Source organism: Pseudophryne corroboree, chromosome 1, assembly GCF_028390025.1.
Source record: "Pseudophryne corroboree isolate aPseCor3 chromosome 1, aPseCor3.hap2, whole genome shotgun sequence".
NCBI lineage: Eukaryota > Metazoa > Chordata > Amphibia > Anura > Myobatrachidae > Pseudophryne > Pseudophryne corroboree.
The window spans coordinates 838404409-838426666 of NC_086444.1; the positions used below are offsets into that span (position 1 = coordinate 838404409).

At 40.7% G+C, this 22258-nt stretch overlaps 2 protein-coding genes across 10 annotated transcripts in view; one reads left to right on the forward strand and one right to left on the reverse strand.

The window, feature by feature from the left end:
- Positions 1–3630, forward strand: part of WDFY3 (WD repeat and FYVE domain containing 3) — a 462687-nt gene extending 459057 nt beyond the window's left edge. For all 9 annotated transcript variants that reach the window (XM_063919895.1, XM_063919894.1, XM_063919893.1 and 6 more), the window contains one exon: positions 175–3630. In XM_063919895.1, coding sequence (XP_063775965.1) covers positions 175–295 — 121 coding nt within the window. In that variant the 3' untranslated portion in view covers positions 296–3630. The remainder of the gene's footprint in view (positions 1–174) is intronic.
- A 7409-nt stretch (positions 3631–11039) lies between these two features.
- The window catches only part of CDS1 (CDP-diacylglycerol synthase 1), a 163549-nt gene continuing 152330 nt past the window's right edge, over positions 11040–22258 (reverse strand). Inside the window, exons 11-13 of the mRNA XM_063919902.1 lie at positions 18597–18716; positions 17732–17835; positions 11040–16270 (exon numbers count right to left, since the gene is read on the reverse strand). Coding sequence (XP_063775972.1) covers positions 16138–16270; positions 17732–17835; positions 18597–18716 — 357 coding nt within the window. The 3' untranslated portion in view covers positions 11040–16137. The remainder of the gene's footprint in view (positions 16271–17731; positions 17836–18596; positions 18717–22258) is intronic.

Genomic DNA, 22258 nt, shown 5'->3' on the forward strand with positions numbered 1-22258 from the left:
GGCCGAAAATAACCATTGGTCAAAAATCACGTGTTTTTATTGGTGGAAAAACTAGCGCACCTAATTGGATACCCCTGATAATAGTAATACTATTCTTTTCAAGCAATTGGTTTAGTCCCTTTGAAGGGTAACTCCATCCAAAATAAAACTGTTTTATTCCTCTCCCATCCTCAGATGCAGTCGCTTCCAGTCTGAAATTAAACGGCTGAAAATCTCTTCCCCAGTGAGAGTGTGCCAGAACTGCTACTATAATTTACAGCATGAGCGGGGCGCTGAGGATTCCTCAAGGAACTAATAAAAAGCCTCTGCCATCTGACTAACACAGGAGCTCCTCTGTGCTTGTTACCATCATTCTTTCCAAAGAGGATGATATGTTAAACATTTAAAACAAAATCAGTTTACATGCAACTTTTGTTTAGTGTTGTAAACACTGCAAGAAAAAGGGATCATTTCACTCACTAATAACTTTTCTTTTAAGTAAAACAAAATAAGTAAATATAGAAAAGACCATGTTGAGCTTTCGGGCAAACTAACTATAAATATATATATATATATATATATATATATATATATATTACTATCATCCTGCTGCTATGCCTGCTGGCTGGAGGAAGTGCCCCAATCTGCAGCCCCCATACACTCCCTTGTGTTTATTTCTGTAGAGCAGTAATCTTCTTAGTTAGTTTTTCGGATAAATAAGCCGCTTACGGACAAAGACTTGCAGTCATGTACAGTTTATTGTAAATAAAATATTGGCCTTTTTATTGAAATCTTACATATAAATTGCCTGTTACATGGGACTTAACTTGATAAAGAAACTCAAGTGATAGATCATCAATATACTTTTGTCTGTACTGTTGTTCCATTCAGCATCCACATACATTACATGTATGTGTTTGAAAGCATCCTACCCCCATTCTCCGAGCCTAACCCTTTCTGCAGGCATCATGGAATTCACTTGTGTTGCCTTTGTTTTGCACCAATACATAATCAGCCTGTGAGGTCATTGCCAACAAAACAGCATAAAGATATATTCAACTTTAGTAAGTCTCTCAATCGATCAATATGCTTTAACAAATAAACTCTGTGCATGTTTTTGGGCTGTGCACTGCTGCTACACACATTATTACATGGATCGGTATTGAATATTCCGACAGGCAAGCCACAGCAAAGCCCATTCTGCTTTCATGGGGAAAAGATGTGCATTCCCGCATTGTGAATCAGACAACCATGTGAAGTTGTATAGAAATATGTTTCTTAGCATGGTATTTATCAAAGCATGGAGAGAGAAGATGCACTAGCCAATCAGCTTCTAACTCTCGTTTTACAGGCTGTGTTTGGAACATAACAGGAGCTGATTGGTTAGTAGTTTGATCTCTCCACATTGTCTCTCTCCAAGCTTTGATAAATACCTCCCTTCAGCAGGAAAAGTATTACAATTGATTGGCACTATAGGTGATGAGATTTTTCTTCGTTTAGTGATGTAGATGTACTCGTAGAGGGATTGTTCCATACATAGCACAGAGATGTAATTCTCTATAACATATGAGAGACATATGTTGATGCTAATTTAAATAATCTTTTCCTCAGTATATATACAATTCTCTTTGAAGTAAAAGTGTGTAATGCAACACACAGAATTCCAAAATTGAATGCACCTAAAAAAAACATGTACCTTTTTAGACAAAATGATTTAATGTCTATCGGTAATGCAAGTTTTAGATTGAATCAGTCTGCAGCAATGTGTTGCAGTGTATAGTGATTTGTAGTAAGCCATTTTTCAATCTCTTAAGTAAAGGAAAAATGTACTTGGAATTACAATTCCCTATAAAGCAATACATTAATAATTCTATTAATTAACTGCATTTTTAGCAACATATTTATTAATATTCATGAATACTTTCATTTTAAATATTATATTTTTAGAAATTAAACCTCATCATTCCATTCTGTTTTATTTCATATTTATGCAATAAAGGGAAATTCGTAATCTAGCAGCAAAGTCTAAGGCTGTCACTTGCTAAACGTACTTCAAAGTCCTGCTGCTGTCCACGAGTAGATTACTGAGCTGCCACAAGTGGGCGCCAAACCAGATTTCACACTTCTCAGCCTTGAGATGCACTTGCCTATAAATAATTTCCATTCACACTTTGTTGCTGGGTTGATGCACCTAAGCCTGCTATGCACAGTACAGTCTCAGCTGACCTTGGAACACTAGAATTCCAATGATATCATATTTATTAATCTTACAATAAATTTTAATTTATAGGGCACAGATTTTTTTAAATTGGGCCAATCCCTGGTTATTGGAGACTGTTGCAACTATGGAAATGACGGGAAAGATTTGTACTGTAAAACTTGGCAGCAAGTTGAACACTGATCACCCAAAGGCAACATAACAATAGCATCCTGGTTTTGTTTTTCAGGCTTGCAGCTCCGGTCATTCCAGTAATCTTATTTGTTTTGTGACAATTAGGTGGCATAGTCTATTGGGTGCTACTCTAGAATACTTATGTTATCATGGAGATTTGGGAATCTTCCTGCAATGAGTGTTGCTTATTAAACTTGCTTAAAGGTGCAAATCCTGCAGTAAACCATATCGACACGACCTGGGCTTTCATTTCCAAACTTGCACAAGATGGACTGAACCTAATTGGAGGCTATGGTGTAAGGGCGGATTTGAATCTTTGACCAAAGTTATGAAATAACCCTCAACGTCACCTTTTGTTCTACCAGTGCAGAAATGGACAGAATCTAAAGGGGGTGGGATTGGGCAGTGTATGGCTTTGTGGGATGCACAAAAAAATAATACATAAATGTAATGGATTTGTTTTGACCATCTATTAATTAAAGGGTCACAACGGAACATGAGACCAGTTTATCTTCTATTGTGAATTTCATTGCCACTTAACTGTGTTCTCCCTTGCATACTCCTACAAACACCCATGTACTCTTCAGTATATTTGTAAGTTGTACTTTAATTGTATTGTCATGCTTACCAATAGAACAGGTGTTTTATGAGAGGTTCGCCTCTGTCCTATAGCAGAACACTATCAATAAATTATTTTGCACCTTCATGTAAAATAGCTGTAGCAGCAAAATTTTATTTTTGTTCTGTATAATTTCAAGACTCATTTGGTTTCAATAATGAAAACTGTGTATAAAAAAATATTTATGCAGTCGAAAGAAGCAAAAAAAAAATTTTTAGGAAGTATTTTTCATTTCAGCAAGTTTTGTTACTTGTTGCATGAGTAATTAACACAACTGACTTTTTGTGTCAGTGCTATGTATATTTTATTTGTCCTGTTATTAACTTGTACGCCCTTACACGCAGCCATTTATTTGGATGGCAGCAGAAGTTGTTTCATAATAACTGGCTAAGACTGGAGGGTGGAATTTTGTACTGTATTACAGAATTCAGTATCTGATTTTTTTTGGTGGTTAAATGTTCACGGTCTGGAAGAAAATGCTATCTAGCGTGCAGTCTGTAATATCTGAATGTTCAATGTATATCTGTCTCAAATGCAAAAAGTAGAGTAACACAATTACAATACATGACTAAATGCAATAGGTCAGGTACTTAAGTTAATTTTTTTTCATTATGAATAAAATACCTGCTATTTACCACCAGCACAATGTCTGTCTTTCTTTACACATTAATGTTTTAAAACCTATGTATGAGTAGTGTATACAAAGTATGAGAGCTCTATAGAGGTTACTATTGTATTAAGAACAATAAGTAACAACAACCACTACCCAATATGCATGGCAGCCTGCAACTTCAATATTCAACAAGAAATTTGGTAACTGCTCTTATCCAATTAGTAATGTCATCCAGGTGCATGAAAGGGAGGGTTTATTCTGAACGAGAAACATTGGTATCCTCCAGCACACCGGATGACATCAGCAACAGGATTTGATAACTACATGGTGGTAGAAATTTTTCAGAGATCTCAGTTGCACACATTTGCAAAGGTATGGGAAGCCCCCAAGCCGCTTCAAGGTGTCTCCGAGTACTGGGGGTACCTAAACATTAAGTCTAAGTCCGGGGCGCGACACCCCACAAGCCGGTAAGGGCCACAGTTTGTGGGGTGTCGCACCCCGGACTTAGACTGAGATCTCTGAAAAAATTCTACCACCATGTAGTTATCAAGTCCTGTTGCTGAGGGATACCAATGTTTCCACTTCAGTATTTACAAATAGTTCAGTCTTCTTGGATCATTGGCTACTGGATGTGCCATTTACAGTATTTAATGTTCTACCCACTGAGCAATGCGAAGGTGACATCATGCGTGTACATGTGGTAGGGAATATAGATTGTAAGCTCCACTGGGGCAGGGACTGATGTGAATGGCGAAATTTTCTCTGTAAAGCGCTGCGGAATATGTGTGTGCTATATAAATAACTGGTAATAAATACATAATCCAGGATCCCCATCTACACTCAGCCAGCTTTGCTTGTACTGAAGTTCAACAGTGTAGCATAGGAATATACATAATTGGTGTGAAGGCTTATAGAACCACCATTGAATTATAACCCTACTGTACATGCCATGCTTTCTGGTTACACCACTGTATTTAGTGCTTAGTGATGTCACAGAGTGACAAAAATCAATATAATTCACAGTTGTTGATTATGTACATATAAATCTGTTCCTCTAAAAATAAAAATGCCTTACAATTAATTACTGCAGCCTAATGCCACCACTCGTATAGTCACTGCATCTGGGCCTTCTGATACCTATATATTGTGCTTACTGTCATTTCTCAATGTACAGTAATACAAGAAGGGGGGAGGGGGTCAGGGGAGAAAATACAGAATCTTTTGATTCTATAGTGCAAATATTAAAATCTGTTTTTAATGCCATATTGCTACGATTCATACTACTGGCTGAAAATCCCATATCCAAATATTACGAAATACTGATTTTTTTTTGTGTGAGACTGAGATAGTGAAACCTTTTATTTTCTGATGGCTCAGTGTACATAAACTTTGTTTAATACGCAAAGTTATTAAAAATATTGTGTAACATTACCTTCAGGCTGTGTATAAGGTGTATATGAAACACAAATGCATTCTGTGCTTAGACTTGGATCCCATCACCATGATATCTCATTATGGTGTGCAATTATTCCAAAATACGGAATAAGCCGATATCCAAAATACTTCTGGTCCCAAGCATTTTGGATATGGGATACTCAACCTGTATAAGGTATAACTCACTCCTACTGTAGCTATGATATATAAGGCCTCAGTGTTGCATTACTTGGTAAAAGCTTGTATGCTTATCTGGTCACAGAGCTGTGCAATTACAGGCATTTGTGAACCTACTTTGCAAAATATCTGTGCAAAAATGGCATGTACCATAGTGCCATCCCTATAAAGCAGGATGTGCAGGAAATTAATTTGTTGTGTACTGTACTTGGTGCAAAACAGGTGGGACTCAGCGCAGCCCCAATATCTTCCAGTTAAGCAGCAGGAACTATTTAACCATGGTCACCCAGCCTGTAAAGTCCTTCTGTTCTCCTTTGGACAGTAATATCATTCGGTTTCTGCATTTCATGCTTAGTTTCAAATTGCACAATTAAATATGCAAATAAGTTACTCTATCATTTGTGTTTTTACAAAATAAGGACATTATGGCACTTGATCCTTTATTGCGTACACTCCAAGATTGGCCAGCGTTTCAGGGAATCAGAATTGGTGCACAGGAAATTAAATGATATGCTTTTGCCGATGATATACTCCTTTATATCAATAATCCAGAACGGGTCCTTCACCAAATACTCAAAAAAATACAAATGTTTGGCTCTATTTCGGGGTTTAGCATAAATGTTAACAAATCTAGGGCATTATTACTATGCAGTTCTACCACTGACACTAGGTGGACTACTCAATATCCTTTACATTGGGCCGATGCGTACATTCCATATCTGGGAATATTGATACCAAAAAACATAGATGCTTTATACAGACTAAATGTTAGTAAAGCTATTTCTATCCTATCTTCTGACATAAAGGGGTGGGACCGTCTCTCCTTATCCTGTTTGGGAAGGGCCAACTTACTTAAAATGGTAGCCATTCCCCGTCTACTTTATCCACTGCAAACCTTTCCGGTTCTGCTTACAAAATCAGATATTCAGTCCCACAACAAGCTTATCAGGGGATTTGTTTGGAGGGGTGGCAGAGCTAGAATAGCGATGCGGAAGTTGGCACAACCCAAATCAAATGGAGGGATCAATTTCCCTGATATTGAGGTGTGCAATCACGCTGCTCTCCTACGTCACTTAAGGGATTGGATACAAAAAAGTTCAGTCTACACAAACACATAATTGGAACAGAATTTCCTACAGGACGTTGACCTGACATGTTTTCTCCATCAGCGTGACCAGGAGGTTCCGGATTCTGTTAAATCTAATCCACTCCTGTGGACCACCAGAAAACTATGGCACATTCTGCGCCATCATGCCAATTTGAATCATTATCACTCCCTACATCTGCCCTTACTCCAAAACCCTGAATTTCTGGACGGCATGGCTGCTCACCCCTTTACTGTATGGGGGTTGGCTGGGTTGCACTCAATTCGATCCTTGGTCTCCACGGAGGATCGGAGGACTTTGACCTTTTCTGAGGTATCCTCAACGTTTGCCATGGTTAGCCCACACCCCTTGGCATTTGTACAATTGCGATTTTACATAAATTATGTTCTCAGGCACTTTACAACTGCGGATTGGAATAACTCTCTAGACAGTCTTTTGTCATACCCAGTCCCACAACGTAAAGCTATTCCCTCCCACTATACTTTCCTGAGAAAAATTTTAGACCATGCGACTATTACGGGAGGAATATCTAAGTGGTTGAACCATTTCCCTGGGTTGACGATACCTTTAATGGAGAGGGCCCTACTGTTCTCCCGCAAAGTTCTTCCCGCTAGCATATATACAGAGTTATTTTTAAATATATATCACTATACGTATTTATCCCCCCTGCGACGTTTCCATATGGGAACCTCGGATTCCCATTCTTGCCCGAAATGCCATCAATCTGAAGCTGATACTTACCACTGTTTATGGGCTTGCCCAATCATACAATATTTTTGGCATCTCGTTAGTCGTTATGCTGAAGCCAAATTAATCACCTATGTCCCCTTTACACCAGAATGGGCAATTCTAGGCATTATTGAACCAAATCTTAGGATGCCAATGGAATGTAAAAAACTACTTATAGCTCTTAGCGCAGCGGGGAAGAAGACAATTCTCCAGGGATGGATAGACACTACACCTCCGCAGATACCATTATTTTTGTCTAAAATATATCATCTGTTCAGAATGGATTGGGTGGAGGCAATAGTGGACAGGGGTCAGCAGGTGGATCGTTTCTTTACATTATGGGAATCCTATATATCTACTCCCCCACTTACCACACGGCAACAAATACATCATAGCTTAAAAAACACCACATGGTATTTAACGAGATTGGCAGCACAAGACCCGCCTGTTTCCCTATGCTGATGCTGGAGGTACGTCGGTGGCTCCCCCTTGGAACTAATTTTTTGCTTCTGTCGGTATAAAGTAATTATCGGTGAAATGAATGGACATCGCTAACAAAACATAATTATTCATTGTCACTGTTTTATTTCTGTTAACATATGTTCTGCTGTACGACTTAAAATCTGTTCAGGACATTTGGCATTTATACTAGATCAATTATTTGTTTACTTATGATGACTCAATAAAGAAATGTTTAAAAAAAATAAAATAAGGAAATTATTTAGGGGAGTAATAAAATCTGTCTTTTGTACCGGGCATTTTTTCTTGTTAGATTTCACCACATTATCTAATCTCGTGGCACAGTAAAGCAGTGATTCTCAAACGTGACCTCAGAAACTGCATACTTTTCACAGGAGCAAAGGTGAATGTATTGGATTGTGGTGAGAAGTTCTTCAGCCTGTGCTCATATGAAGAGAAGCACAACGCTTGTCCTGTTATGGAGGCTTAAGGACAGGTATGAATGCGTTAAAGACCACTTCAACCATCCATTGTAGGAAAGGAGTGCCATAAATGGCTCAGTGATGTTTACGAAAAGTGTTTCAGTGACAGGTCTTATGACTAAAGGTTACTGAAACCTTTAGTCTGGAAGGATAATGTGTCATTGTTTTCATTGGTTCTAGAATAAAAACATTTTGTGGTTCAATAAATTGTGACACGTCATATTAATGGAGCAGTATGAACTGAGGTACTTTGAACAGTTTGAGTGATAAAGTCTTAATCACTCAGACTATTCAAAGTACCTCAGTTCATACTTTTCATGCATTCCATGTGTGCTAGGGCTTTCAGAGCCAAGTAGGTTATTGGAAAAGCAAATCAAACTGTAAAGTATAGTAATAGTATGAGATGTACAGAGGTGCCTTCCTACATCCTTGCTGTAGTCACGTTAAACAGCCCTTCATGACGCGCCGAGTCGTGAGCGTGTTTACTAATGTCGGGCGTCTGTGCATTTATGCCCCCTGAAAATGCGTAGTCTTCGCATTGTGCAGTGTTTTCCTGGAACACATTGTAACATAGCATTTCATATGCAGATACAGCTGCAGTCGCACACAGAATATAAGCATGGCACATATCATTTTAATCAGCAGAGTCTACTTGTGTGTCTTTTTACATAGCAATGCGAATAAGATTAATCTTCGGCAAAAAAGAGACGGCCAACATTAGCAGAACTGCCGACACACTCCTGCCAGTCATCTCCCAGTGCATGGAGTATTGACACAAGATGGAAGAGGACACATCTGTAGCATCTCAAAGCCAAAGCATGCACTGTCTGTAACATTTAGGAATCCTTCATGCATTATAAACCTGGTCATACATTCATAGATGTACGCTGCGCCTGCTCAATGTTTAAGTCACACATGTGTTTCCATTATGTTTATGAATCTACAGTTGTGTCTTAATTTACTGGTTGTCCATATGGCATGAGACGCCTGAGAGGAATAAGCGTACTGTGTTTTTCTGAGCAGTAAAAAGCTTTCCAGAGACACTAGGCTGCAACTGGCGCAGGAATTTGTTTTACACAAGTACAAATTTGCAGATGGCGCTATGGTTCGAAACTCAGCCTCTTTTACACAGGTTCATACTCAGTCGCAAACAGAGGTACAAATGTTGTACAACTAACTGATCGGTGTAAGCTAGCAAAATAGTTTGGGCTCTTCTATATTTTAATTGTGGGAATAAGATGCCTGGCACACCAATGGGCTATTTAGCGCGACTGAAGCAACAGTAAAGGGACCTACTCACTTTAAGATATGTCCAATCTGGCTGGTTGGAACTAAAATCGGATAATGTATGAGAGCAAATGACCATCAACCATTTGCTCCCAAACGCCAGAAAGTGGAATTAACAAAACAAAAATGGCCATTCTGACAACTTGGTCAACAGTCATTTGCTCCCATACATTATCAGATTTTAGTTCCAACCAGCCAGATTGGCCGGATAATCTTAAGGGCCCTACTCACTGGCCGACCCACCGCCGAGCTGCCCGACGGCGGATACGGCCGACGAGCGACCCGGCGGGGGGGGGGGGGCAGTGACGGGGGGAGTGAAGTTGCTTCACTCCCCCCGTCACGCGGCTGCATTGAAGTGTAGGCAAATATGGACGAGATCGTCCATATTGGCCTGCATGCACAGCCGACGGGAGACCAGCGATGAACGAGCGCGGGGACGCGCATCGTTCATCGCAGGAGTCTCCACACTTAAAGATATGAACGAGTTCTCGTTCATTTATGAACGAGATCGTTCATATCTTTAAAAAAATCGGCCAGTGTGTAGGGTCCTTTAGTGTGTGGGCCCCTTTAGGAGGTACACATCTGTGAACTAGGTTTTGTTTTTTTAATTTATCATTAATACTTCTTTGCAGTAAAAGTATATTCATTGTGTGTTTCATTAGATATTTCAGACAGGAGAGACAACAGGTAATGTGGGAAAGATTCATATAACATTTGCTTTAAGGTTTCTAACAACTTATAATACAGTAAAGGTTTATAATATTTACTTTCCAGGAACGTGTCTTATTTTACAGCTCAAGGGATAGGGATTTACAGAATGTGTGCAGTGTCTTTACAGCTGAAGTGCTCATGTGACACTATCAATTTTAATGCGTCACTCAAGTCGTACCGTAACATTCTGAGAACATTTTTGCTGAAAAAAATACGGCATACCAAAGGCAACTATTTCAATTCAGTAAATGGCATGCACTACAATTGTTTGGTAAAGAATTACAAAATATGTTCCAAAGTTTCCATAATTTATGGGAGCTGTGTGGCGGGAGGTAATGGAGTCCGATATCACCAGAGGTGCAGGATGCCGGCCGATCTCATACTTTTTTTTTTAAAGGGGTAAACATGTACAGGGCAAAACCATGCCTTGTAAGTGATTGCCCCTTTAAAAAGAAAGTCAGATCAGCCAGCATCCTGCACCTTTGGCGATCTTGGACTCCATTACATCCCGCCGGTGATGTCTAATTATGTTTTGATGCCAGCCATTAGAGAGGGTCGAGGTCCAATTTGGCCATGCATGTAAGTGATCAAATTGGAAGAGAGTCTGTGACGCTGACTGCAGTTGGCACTTACAGTTGGTGAGTGTCTTGTGGACAAGTAGAACCATTAGCGCAGTCAGTACAGCTAGTTAGAGGAAACCCAAGACAGACTCAGGATGCCCCCACTTATGGTGGATGGGTTTTATGTCACAGATCTGAGTGGTGCAATAAACTCTAGGTAGGCTTTTAAAGACCAAGGAGAAGTATCTGCGACACATGGTGCTACACACTTCTAAACTCATTTTATATTCCTCCAAACCGTAAGCTACTTTGCTCTTGCTGAATACATCCAGCCAAAAGCTCTTCAACTAAAGCAAACAGAGAGATGACACCTGCATTCGCTGCTTCTGATTGGTGCGTCAGTACACAAGTAGGAATAAAATGTGAATGCAAAATCATCATGCAGAGTAATCGGGTGGATCACATCACAGAGGCGCTTACACAGTGGGATGTTGGTTTCAATACATTTTATTTTGATAGAAACACAAAGAAAATAAATATATACATTTCAAAGACTGAAATCTTTAAAAAAAAAAATTCAAGTTTTCTTTAAGTTACTTTGCGTACAATTCTGGCACCAATAAAGCAGCAGTTTTACCTTATGAAGAAAAAAATATTGCTTGTTCTATATCTATACAATAGTTTTCTTTCTAAAATAGACAACCAAAAATATATTTTTTCATTTATTTGTCCTATTTGTGCTCATACTTTGTACTTTGGTCTCTAAAAAGCTATTTCAATAGTTTTACATTCTGGTACATCACAGAACTTAAAGTACTATTACACAAAGTTACATGTTCTTCTAGGTGAGGGAACTGTTGGGAAATGGTATGAGATTTTCTGTCTGATGCTCATTATCCAGAAAGTGCTAATGTCACCCATTACCACCTCTTTATTGCTAGGAGGGTCTCTACTACAAAAGATATTGAGGAGGGAATTGCTGTCATATATTGTATTTTAGGCAGGGTTGGACGAGTCAGATAAAGAAAATGTGTCGTGCCTATAGGTCCCGTATCTGTATATGCATACAGTGTCAGGAACAGTTGTTATTATAGAGTAAAGCATCTGTTCTATAGATACGGGACTTCCAGTCTAAGCTTGGAATGGTACCTTGCTGATACCATCAATACAAAGTTGAAAAGGAAACTGCATATGCAATGTTAAAGAGATTTACCCCTGACATTCAATTTTAGCCTCCTGCAGCATTTCTATACGAGTTGCTTAGCTTTCCAATCTCCCAGATGCGTTTTTCAATAGCATAAGCATTACTTCTGTTGCCCTTGTATACAACACATAACTGCTCCATTGCATCTAATGAAGAACTAACTTTTCTGTGTTTTTATCCAATGGTAACACAAGTAAACAATTCTGCCTGGATTATATAGTGGCTTCCAGAAGAATTAGAAAGATTAAGCAATGCACATCTAATAAAGCTGCATAAAGGCATGTACTAAGCCCTAGCTGGGATGTAGTTGTCATCCCAACGCTCTAGATGCTGTTGGTCAGAAGACCGGCACCAGAATCGCGACACAGCTCTGAATCCCGAACATACAGATGTGTCACTATACATCTTGCCACAATATGCCACATAGCATGGGATGCCTGGCATGAGTGAGCTGACAGGTCCCATGCAACCCTGTTAGCATCAAGTGTCTTTTTTGCCAAAATGCATCTTATTCGTATCGCTACGTGAATAGGACGCACAAGCAGACTCTGCAGATTAAAATGATATGCGGCATGCCTATATTCTGTGTGCGTCAGCATACAAAATGGTATGTTAGTGTTTTCTAGGAAACCACTGTAACGTACCATTTCGTATGCAGATACAGCCGTGTTTGGACACAGAATACAGGTATGCCACATAGCATTTTAATCAGCATACAGTAAGCTGCTTGTGCGTCCTATTCACATTGTTTTGTGAATAAAATGCATTTTAATGGAAAAAGCAGCACATAAAGACGCTAAGCGCGAGAGTCACAAGGGATGTTTAATGTGCAGGGAGGGTAGATGCAAGTGGACACATCTGTAAGTATGCCAGGGAAAGTGAGTCTTAGGCAGGAAGGGAGGATTAGGGGGAAGGTAAGGGTGAGGGTTAGCCTATTTAACTAAATGTGTCGGGATTAAACAGTCTGAACGCTGCTATCTGGTTTCTGACTGTCAGCATCCCATACCCAACCCTACTAGCCAATATATGACAGAGTGAAGGTAGACAACCTCTCAAAATTCTGTTATGGAAAGGGAACACTGAGCCACACTTGCACATTTTAGCAACTTTCATTATTACAAGATTAGTGGTTATTAGTACAGAAATTATTACAGAAAGAATATTCTGTCTGCCTCTTTTAACAGGTCTCCTTTGATTTCACGGTGAGTGGCGAATGGTTTAAATGGGAACTATTCCGAAATGCTACCAGACCTAGCATCAATGAATAGTTAAAAGGGATAAATTGTTGCTAATTTTCAAATATCTCTTTCACTCATTTAGCTGAACAGCTTACTGTCTAGCATGGCATTTAATTAGGACCTTGTACTGAATTTCTTGTATTTGCATGTTGTAGCTCTTGAATTACAGAGCAGCTTACTTACTCCTCAGTAATAACAGGGTCTATGGTAAGGGAAAGGACTAAAAACTTCCTATGAAACATAACAGTGATCAAAAACAATAATAAATCCAACACGCACGGAAAAGCACTGTAAGTACACAAACAATATGATGCACAAACCAGCATTTGTCTTCCTCTGAGATGGTTACATGGGGAGAAATATATCAAAGCTTGGAGATGAACTACTGTACCAACCAATCAGCTCTTGTGATTGGCCGGTACTTTAACTCTCTCCAAGTTTTGATACATTTTCCCCTAAGGAATTTTAAAATTCAAAAACATCGAGGAGGAAGAAGTTTTTCTTACAGTGTTTTAAATGTCTGTAGCATATTGGTATCATTATTTTAGCAATCCAAAATATATTATCCAATCCTTAACTTATTGTTTAGCAATGTATGTCTGAAGGAGTACACAACTGTGTCTTATATTTATCTGTATGCCAGTGCTCTGTCCTATCTAATTATAGCGTTTTTATGTTGTTACTGAAGTTTTTAATATTAAAATTACATAGATTTTCAAACGCCCAGTGTGCAGTGTATGTCTTATAGCTGCCATACACATCATCAAGTGGTCAGCATTAATGCAAACCAAAAGTAGCCGTCTTCAGGCCCATGCATCCACTGTAATATGGAGTGACAAATGTTTGTGTCTTAGTAACCTTGCATTTGTATAAGAGTAAATATAACTTTTATACAAACAAAGCGAATAGTACAAGTCAGGGTGTCTGCACAGAATGCATGCACTTGTTTTGCACGTCCGTCTCACATCAGCCAGAGACATAAATAACTTACAGCCCTGCTCACCTAATGACTAGGCTGAACAGTTTTGCCTCACATTACTTTTAAAATGTTTTAAATAAGAAATGTACACAATGCGGATTAGGCTAAAACAGCATATACATTAAGAACCCTTTAAACAAAAACCTGATAGGTAAAAATTCCTGTATTACAGAAAGAGAACAGATTAAACACAATTATATTTATGCAAGACATGGACAGCAGTCTACAATGCCACAGATATATTGCTAGTTATCATACAGGTCTGCGGGGCAGTACGGATGGTGTAATGGTTAGCATTACTGCCTCAGAGCACTGAGGTCATGGGTTCGATTCCCACCATGACCCTAACTGTGCGGAGTTTATATATTCTCCCCGTGCTTGTGTGGGTTTCATCCGGGTACTCCGGTTTCCTCCCACAATCCAAAAATATACTGGTAGGTTAATTGGCTCCCAACAAAATTAACCCTAGTGTGAATGTGTGTGTACATGTGGTAGGGAATATAGATTGTAAGCTCCATTGGGGCAGGGACTGATGTGAATGGCCAAATATTCTCTGTAAAGCGCTGTGGAATATGTGTGCGCTATATAACTGGTAAACTGGTCTGTGCGACTGTACTATACAAATGATCTCTGTCAAATAAGAAAGGCTTCACCAACAGGATAATATTCCCTCTGAGGATATATAGCTAATATTCACAGAAATATTCATGTACTGCAAAACAGTTTCTCCAAAAGCCTCACAGATTCCAACAATAAGTGTACTAACTGATTCAGCAAGCGCCCCCGTGTAATGTCATCATATTAGGAAGAAAAAAGGCAGAGGAATATAACTATTCAGAAATGAGTATTAAGTCCACACAAAGGAAGCATACAGCTGCTGTAACAATAGCAGGGTATGGAAATAGTCAAACCCATGTTGAGAAGAAGGTACAAGGGATGAGCAATGATCATGAGCATAGCATTATCTGGTAGCCCTCAATCTCAATGGACTCTCAAAAAAGTGGAAAATGTTAGAAATACAGAAGAAGACATCACCATACAGCAACCCCAAACACGTTAGGGGGTCACAGTCTTCTTTCAAAACCCTTTGTAGTAGTGCCTTCTTTCACCAAATCAATGGTTTTACTTATAGCAACATGTCCAGGGTAACAGTACTCTCTGGAAGAGAGTGCGGCATCTTTCATAATGAACTCCTGGGCCCATATTCCCACTTAGACGAAACACTAATGCATGAGTACAGCCATTCTGACAGCACTGACCCCTCATCTGCAGATTTCCTTTGACACGGAGTACTCCAAGGTAATGCACTGCTCATCTCCGTCCTGTCATTCCTCTTCCCTAACTTGTGTCTGGTGGGTTTATTAACACCTTCAATTGCTTGGAGTGACTATATACTAAACTTGTGTGGATATAGTACATATTTGTCAATGGGAAGACCATTCGTGATTATCCTTCGCTATTGTTTCATTGGTCGACCTGGAAATCGCTTGCAGCCTGTTCCCTATGATAACGACTTGATTGTCTACGGAGTTTATTTTACTTTTTTGTTGCCTTATAACAAGATAGACTCCAGCACCCAACCATGTTGCATTATGTGGGGAGGAGTGAAGGACTTCAGTGCATGGCAAGCGTACAATACATTCACATAAATGCCTTAGTTGCAAAACATACTTTTGTCCTAGAACAAAATTTTAAAAATGCTATCAAATTCCCATTCATTTTAACATAACAAAAAATAAAACATACTCAATAAAAGAACTTGGAAACATAATTCCCCTTATGCAGCAGGAAGATGTATGCAGTATTATAACTATATACTTGTCCCTTTCTACACATACTGTAAGAGTTGTTGCTTATCTATAGTAGAAATACGTAAGAGTTAAAAGAAACTGGACACATAGAACCTTTATATACAGAACCTTCAGGTTGGTCTATTGCAAAGTTACCATTTCAATAGTCAGAGCTTCACTCAGTCACTTATCAGGACATTTCTTTAAGTCCACAACATCTCCAAGTATAATGGAAAGTAAGACAGTTTTGTGCCTTCACCAAAGGGTGTACCTATCCCAGGGGAGAACTGACTTCTAAGTCTTTGGTTGAGCGCTCTGGAATCAGTGCAATAACTCTGGTGCCACTGGTATAGCCTGGCTTCCTGACAAGTCGTTAGCTTATAGGTCAGAAATTGTTCCTTGGATGACTCCTTTCTCGATCAGGTGGGCCTTCAACACTTTGAAGATGTTCAGCTGCTGTTCAGGCTGCAGCACTAGAAGCTGCTGCAGGACTTTGCTGGGATTAGGACCTCTACAATGGGGGAAAGAGAACAAACTGCGTTAAATGTACGGGTTACATTACACATCCTAAAACCAGAAATGTAAACTGAAAATCACATTGATATATTTAATAAAATGCAGGTTTTTAGAAGTGGAGAAGTTGCCCATTGTAACCAATCATATTGTACTTATAGTTTATCTAGCACTTTCTAGAAGATAATAGCTACAATTTGATTGGTTCCTACGGGCAACATCTCCACTTCGAAAATTCCTGCACTTTAGTAAATATACCCCATACAATCTGAATCTTTCCTATATGACACTCAATAGTCAAGGCTGTTTTATATTAAGGATTACTTAGAAACCTATAATAATGTTTGACAAATTATTGTAACACTCTAATCCCAAGGAACATTTTAAAAGATTCAGCATGTTACTCCCAGGGTCTGGTTATTACTACCATGCGCCCTTGGCATGACTTAAACCATAGACCTCTGGTCAACTCTTCTTTTATTCCCCAATATCCCCTGTACCAGTCAGAGCATTTTCATGTTCACTATTAAAGACTTTTGGGTTTAGATATTCAATAGAGCACATAGAACACCCTCACTCCAAGTATTACTATGTGCAGCACACCACCCACTACGTGGCAATATCCTCTCAATACATTCACTGGAATATACATCAACCCCCTCACCCTAAACTCTCACAATCATGAGTCACAGACAGCCTAACAAAAATGACCCCATTCTCATCATGGGCATACCTATACTGGGTGCAGGGTGTCATGGCCCCCTGAGCATTGGGGGGCCCACACCAAGCACCCTGCACCCAATTCACAACACTCACCTCTCTGATGGCACCGCAGAAATTACTGTGACTGGGGCATGTGCAAAACTGAAATCACCAGGAAAAGAGCAGAGAGATTGGCGCATGTGCAGTAGACTAACAGTGCCAGAGTCTACTGGGGAACGTGCCAGTGAGAGAGGAGGCCCACAGGAACCCTCCTCTGGTAAACCAACCCTGCTTATAATGTTATTCTGGTTAATCTAAATTGGATGGCCTCCGATAAAGAGAAAGTAGACAATCCTCTCACTCCACAATGGGGTTCCCTAATTGAACAGTACAGTACATTGAACCTGAAAAACTGCAATAAAAATATTCTTTAATTTAGTATTAGCTACATCATCAAGAAAAAGCTGCACTACTAAAAAAAGGTCACTTTGGAAAATAATTAGAATATTTAATGTATTTTCCTCTGGTCTCACACTTCTCAGGAGTGATACACCTTACCTTCACATATGACAGATTACTTTGTATATTTTATAAGCTGGACATGTGAGATTTCTGCATGTGCCAGTTTCCAGAGCAGTATAATACATGTAATACTGGGCATACATGCTCAAATGTAAAGATACCATACCTGACGGACACTTTATAACTGTATAACAAGTGCCCAGCATAAGATACACGCAGTATAGAGGCCTCTTACCTTATGAAGCTGGCTATGTACACGTGGACAAAGGTCGCCATCAAGTACTGACAGTCAAAGCGATCCATAATTCCTCCATGCCCAGGAATGGTGTCTGAGAAATCCTGTAAATACAATCAGCATTTAGTGATACCTTCAGCAAGATGTGATTTATAAATGGCGCAATGTTCCTGGCTATGACATCATGCACTGTATATTTCTGACACTTTCACTAGTTAGTAAAAATCATAAGACAACCCAAAATGTCCATACACCTTTGAAGAATGTTGTTCCCAGATTTATCCTAAAACTGTAGATGAATACTGCTGCTGTGCGCGGGAGGGACCAGATGTGACTGCGTCTGTGTTTGGTCCTAATGCTCACACCACAATATACACCCATTTTAAAGTGGTGACGGACATGTCATCTACAAGAAATGTAGTCTGATTACTGACGTCCAGAAGGCTGACAGTCAGAAGGGGGCCAGTGTTATGCGGAACTCTGTATGCAGACCTGTCACTAATGCCATGTGCAGTATTGTAACCATGTCCGCTTTACAAGTTTAAACATGAAGGTAAAGAACTCTGTGCAAACTTGTAAAGCGGAGGCGCTTACAATGCCCGGAGAATACGCATCATACCTAATACACACCTGCAAACAGCTGTATGTACACCTTAGCATTAGGCTCTAATTGCTCTTTGAGTTGTAATTCAAAAAAACATTCAAGGTACATTGGCACAATGTTAAACTTTATGTAATCTTTCATTTAAATATGCAATTTGTAAATCTGGTTACAAATACTGTATGTGCACATTAGTGCACCTAGATACATAAGGGTACGTTAAACAATATTACAGACAAACAAGGTAAGCAGTGCAGTATCTACCTTAATCTTAAAGGCTCGCTTAAAGCCACTGGCAAAGAAGCCTCCGAATGGCCCAATGAGAGACCCAAATGTTGAGAGTGCGATGCTGTGAATCTGAAATGGATACAAGCGGACGGTCGTCTAGAAAGAAAACATTTGTTAATGCAGTCCAGATATTGTTGTCAGAGCAGCGAAAAGTTAAAAGGGAACATTCTGACAAGCCTATAAAATACCAGATACTGTAGATAGGGCAGAAAGACGTTACTGATGTGCACGTACTACAGGGGAAATACTGATTAGTAGCTGCTTGCCCAGAGAGACACCATGTTTTCTTCTTATGCTCCATTCATTACTTGTGCTTGTAATAATAGGATTTTGGTACTTACCAGGTAAATCCTTTTCTTTGGATCCATAGGGGGCACTGGAGTACTCTTGGGATATGGACGGCCTCCACAGGAAGTAGGCACTGAATAAATTAATTTTGAAACTACACCTCCCCTCCATATCCCTGAGTACCTCAGTGTTTTTTACTGAGCCGAACAGGAGCGATAGAGAGGTTGACAGTGTAGAATTACATATAACATAACGGACAACAATAAAGTTGACACAACATTACTGACAACTAAACAGTTGACACCATAACCGATTAGAACTTGTTAATCTGAACCAGTCGGTGAAAATGTGTTACCATAAGATCTACTGAACCTACCCCAAACCAGGTAAACTGCTCTGGGTGGGCGTCCAGTGCCCCCTATGGATTCAAAGAAAAGGATTTACCTGGTAAGTACCAAAATCCTATTTTCTTTTTCATCCACTAGGGGTCACTGGAGTACTCTTGGGACGTACCAAAGTTTCCCCCGTGGGCGGGAGAGCTGTTTGGCACCTGTAACACTAGGCGGCCAAAGCTAGATGCTGATGCCGCCAATGTATCAAACTTGTAGAGGCGCACAAACGTGTGCACCGAAGACCATGTAGCCGCCCGGCAAAGCTGTGTCGTAGAAGCTCCACGACTCGCTGCCCATGATGTTCCCACAGCCCGTGTGGAATGAGCTGTTACTGATGTAGGCGGCTGTAACCTAGCATGAAGGTAAGCCTGACGTATGGTCAGTTTAATCCAACTGGATAAGGTCTGCCTAGAAGCTGGCCAACTCATCTTGGCAGCATCATAGAGAGCAAACAACGTATCCGTCTTACGAACGGTCGACGTTCGGGATACATAAATGCGTAATCGCGTACCACATCCAACCTACCAGAGTCTCCTGTAACACAGGAACTACTATTGGTTGATTGATGTGAAAAGAGGACACTACCTTTGGTAGAAAAGCGGAATTCGTCCGGAGTTCCGCTCTGTCATCATGAAACACTAAATACGGTGGCTTGCACGACAAAGCACCCAAATCTGAAACATGCCTTGCTGACGCTAAGGCTAAAAGAAAAATTGTTTTCCCAATTGAGAAATTTAATATCCACTTGTTGTAAGGGTTCATAATAAAAAGACTGTAAGAAATCTAAAAACCAGATTCAAGTCTTATGGCGCAGTAGGTGGAGTGAATGGAGGTTGAACTCTGAGGACACCCTGCATAAAGGTGTGAACCGACGGCAATAGGGCCAATCTACTATGAAAATAAATGGACAACGCCGATATCTGCACTTTAAGTGTGGATAAACTCAGACCTCTATCTAACCCCATCTGTAGAAATAACAAAAGACGGGATAACTTAAAAGATGATGTCGGAAACTTCCGAGCTTCACACCAACCTACATAGGCACGCCAAATTCTGTAATAATAAGCTGCCATAACCGGCTTCCTAGCTCGTAACATGGTTGGTATAACCGATTCTGGAATGCCCTCTCTTCTTAAGAGGGCTGTCTCAACAGCCACCCCGTAAAACGCGGCCGCGCTAAATCGGGGTAAAGGAACGGACCCTGCTGTAACAGGTCAGAACGTAGTGGGAGCGGCCAAAGACCGACTGCGAGTAGACCGCGGAGATCCGAGAACCAAGCTCTCCGAGGCCAAAGAAGCGCCACTAGTATAACTGTGACGGACTCTCCTTTGATCCGTTTTAGCCACAGAGGGAGTAGTGGAAATGGTGGAAACAGATACACGAGACTGTATGGCCACGTGATTGTGAGAGCATCCACCGCCACTGCCTTTGGATCTCTCGTTCTGGACACGACCTGGGGCGTTTGATGATTGTGGCGAGATGCCATCAGGTCCACCTGCGGGTAACTCCATTTCTGGACCAGCATGTGAAATACTTCTGGATTTAATGCCCATTCTCCTTGAAAATTCAGACGGCTGTGATAATCCGCCTCCCAGTTGTCCACTCCCGGAATGACTACTGCCGACAATATCATTTGGTGATACTCGGCCCAATAGAGGATTCAAGCTACTTCCCGCATTTGCCATGCGGCTTTTCGTTCCTTCTTGTTTGTTGATGTATGCGACCGCCGTCGCATTGTCTGACTGCACCTGAACAGCCTGAGCCTGCAGCCTGTGCACTGCTTGTCGTAGCGCATTGTAAATTGCCCGGAGTTCCAGGACATTTATAGACAGCAATCTTTCGTGAACCGCCCAGAGACCCTGGAGCTGATAATTTTGAACTACAGCTCCCCAACCTCTGAGACTCACGTCCGCCGTGAGAATTATCCAATTCCAGGCACCGAACCGTTTCCCTGCGGTTAGATTCTGTACTTTGAGCCACCAGAGTAGAGACACTCTGGCCCTTGGAGACAACCTCACCCTGCAGTAAATCTGCAGATGCGAGCCCGACCACTGTGCGAGCACATCCAATTGAAAAGGACGTGAGTGAAGTCCTCCGAACTGAAGCGCTTCGAAAGCCGCCACTATTGTGTCTAATAGGCGAATGCACAAATGAACAGAGACTGTGCGTGGCTTAAGCACTAATTGTACCAGATGACGAATGACCTGTACTTTCTGTTCGGGTAGGTAAATTCTTTGATTTACCGTATCGAGAATCATGCCTAGGAATTGAAGTCGTTGAGACGGAATCATTCAGGAATTCGCGTAGACAATGGTAGGAAATCAGATCCCCCCCCCCCCCCCCCCCCCCCCACTTGGTCTGCGATCTATCTCGTTTGGAATCCGACTCCGCCTGTTAGGAACGTAGCCAAAGTGGACGTTATGCGCCACTAGCGAAGCTGAAAACGCAAGAACCAACTGCCAACGTCCAAAGAAGCTGTAGGTAGCAAGAAGTGTAAGGTGGTCTTTATTTAGGGCAAACCTGAACTGGAGTGCCCTGCCCCTACAGCCTTGTTACCTCAAAACCCTTTTCTGAAATGGAGAGAGATTGCGCTCACTGGGAAAGGTTGGAGATGAGTGCTGCTTGACCTGGAGGTGTCCTACCCCGTTTGCAGAAATTGTTGGAAGGATTAGGTCAGCGCGCTCTGGGGATGTGTGTTGAGGAGGGGGGGGGGGGGAACCGGGAAGGGGGGGATTGTTTTTGTGTTTGTATAGGGATGTCTATAATGTATGTCTCTCATTCGGGTGCAATGATGTCTCGTGAGACAAATTTGGTTATTAATATTTATTGGGTGTATAACGTGGGTGGGTCCCCTCTTCAGGTATGTCTTGCAGACTACCCTTTCAGGGTGTACCTTCCGAGACGGTACACCTATGGTGGGGCCCTTATAGTCAGTATGTCCAATTACCACTATCAGGT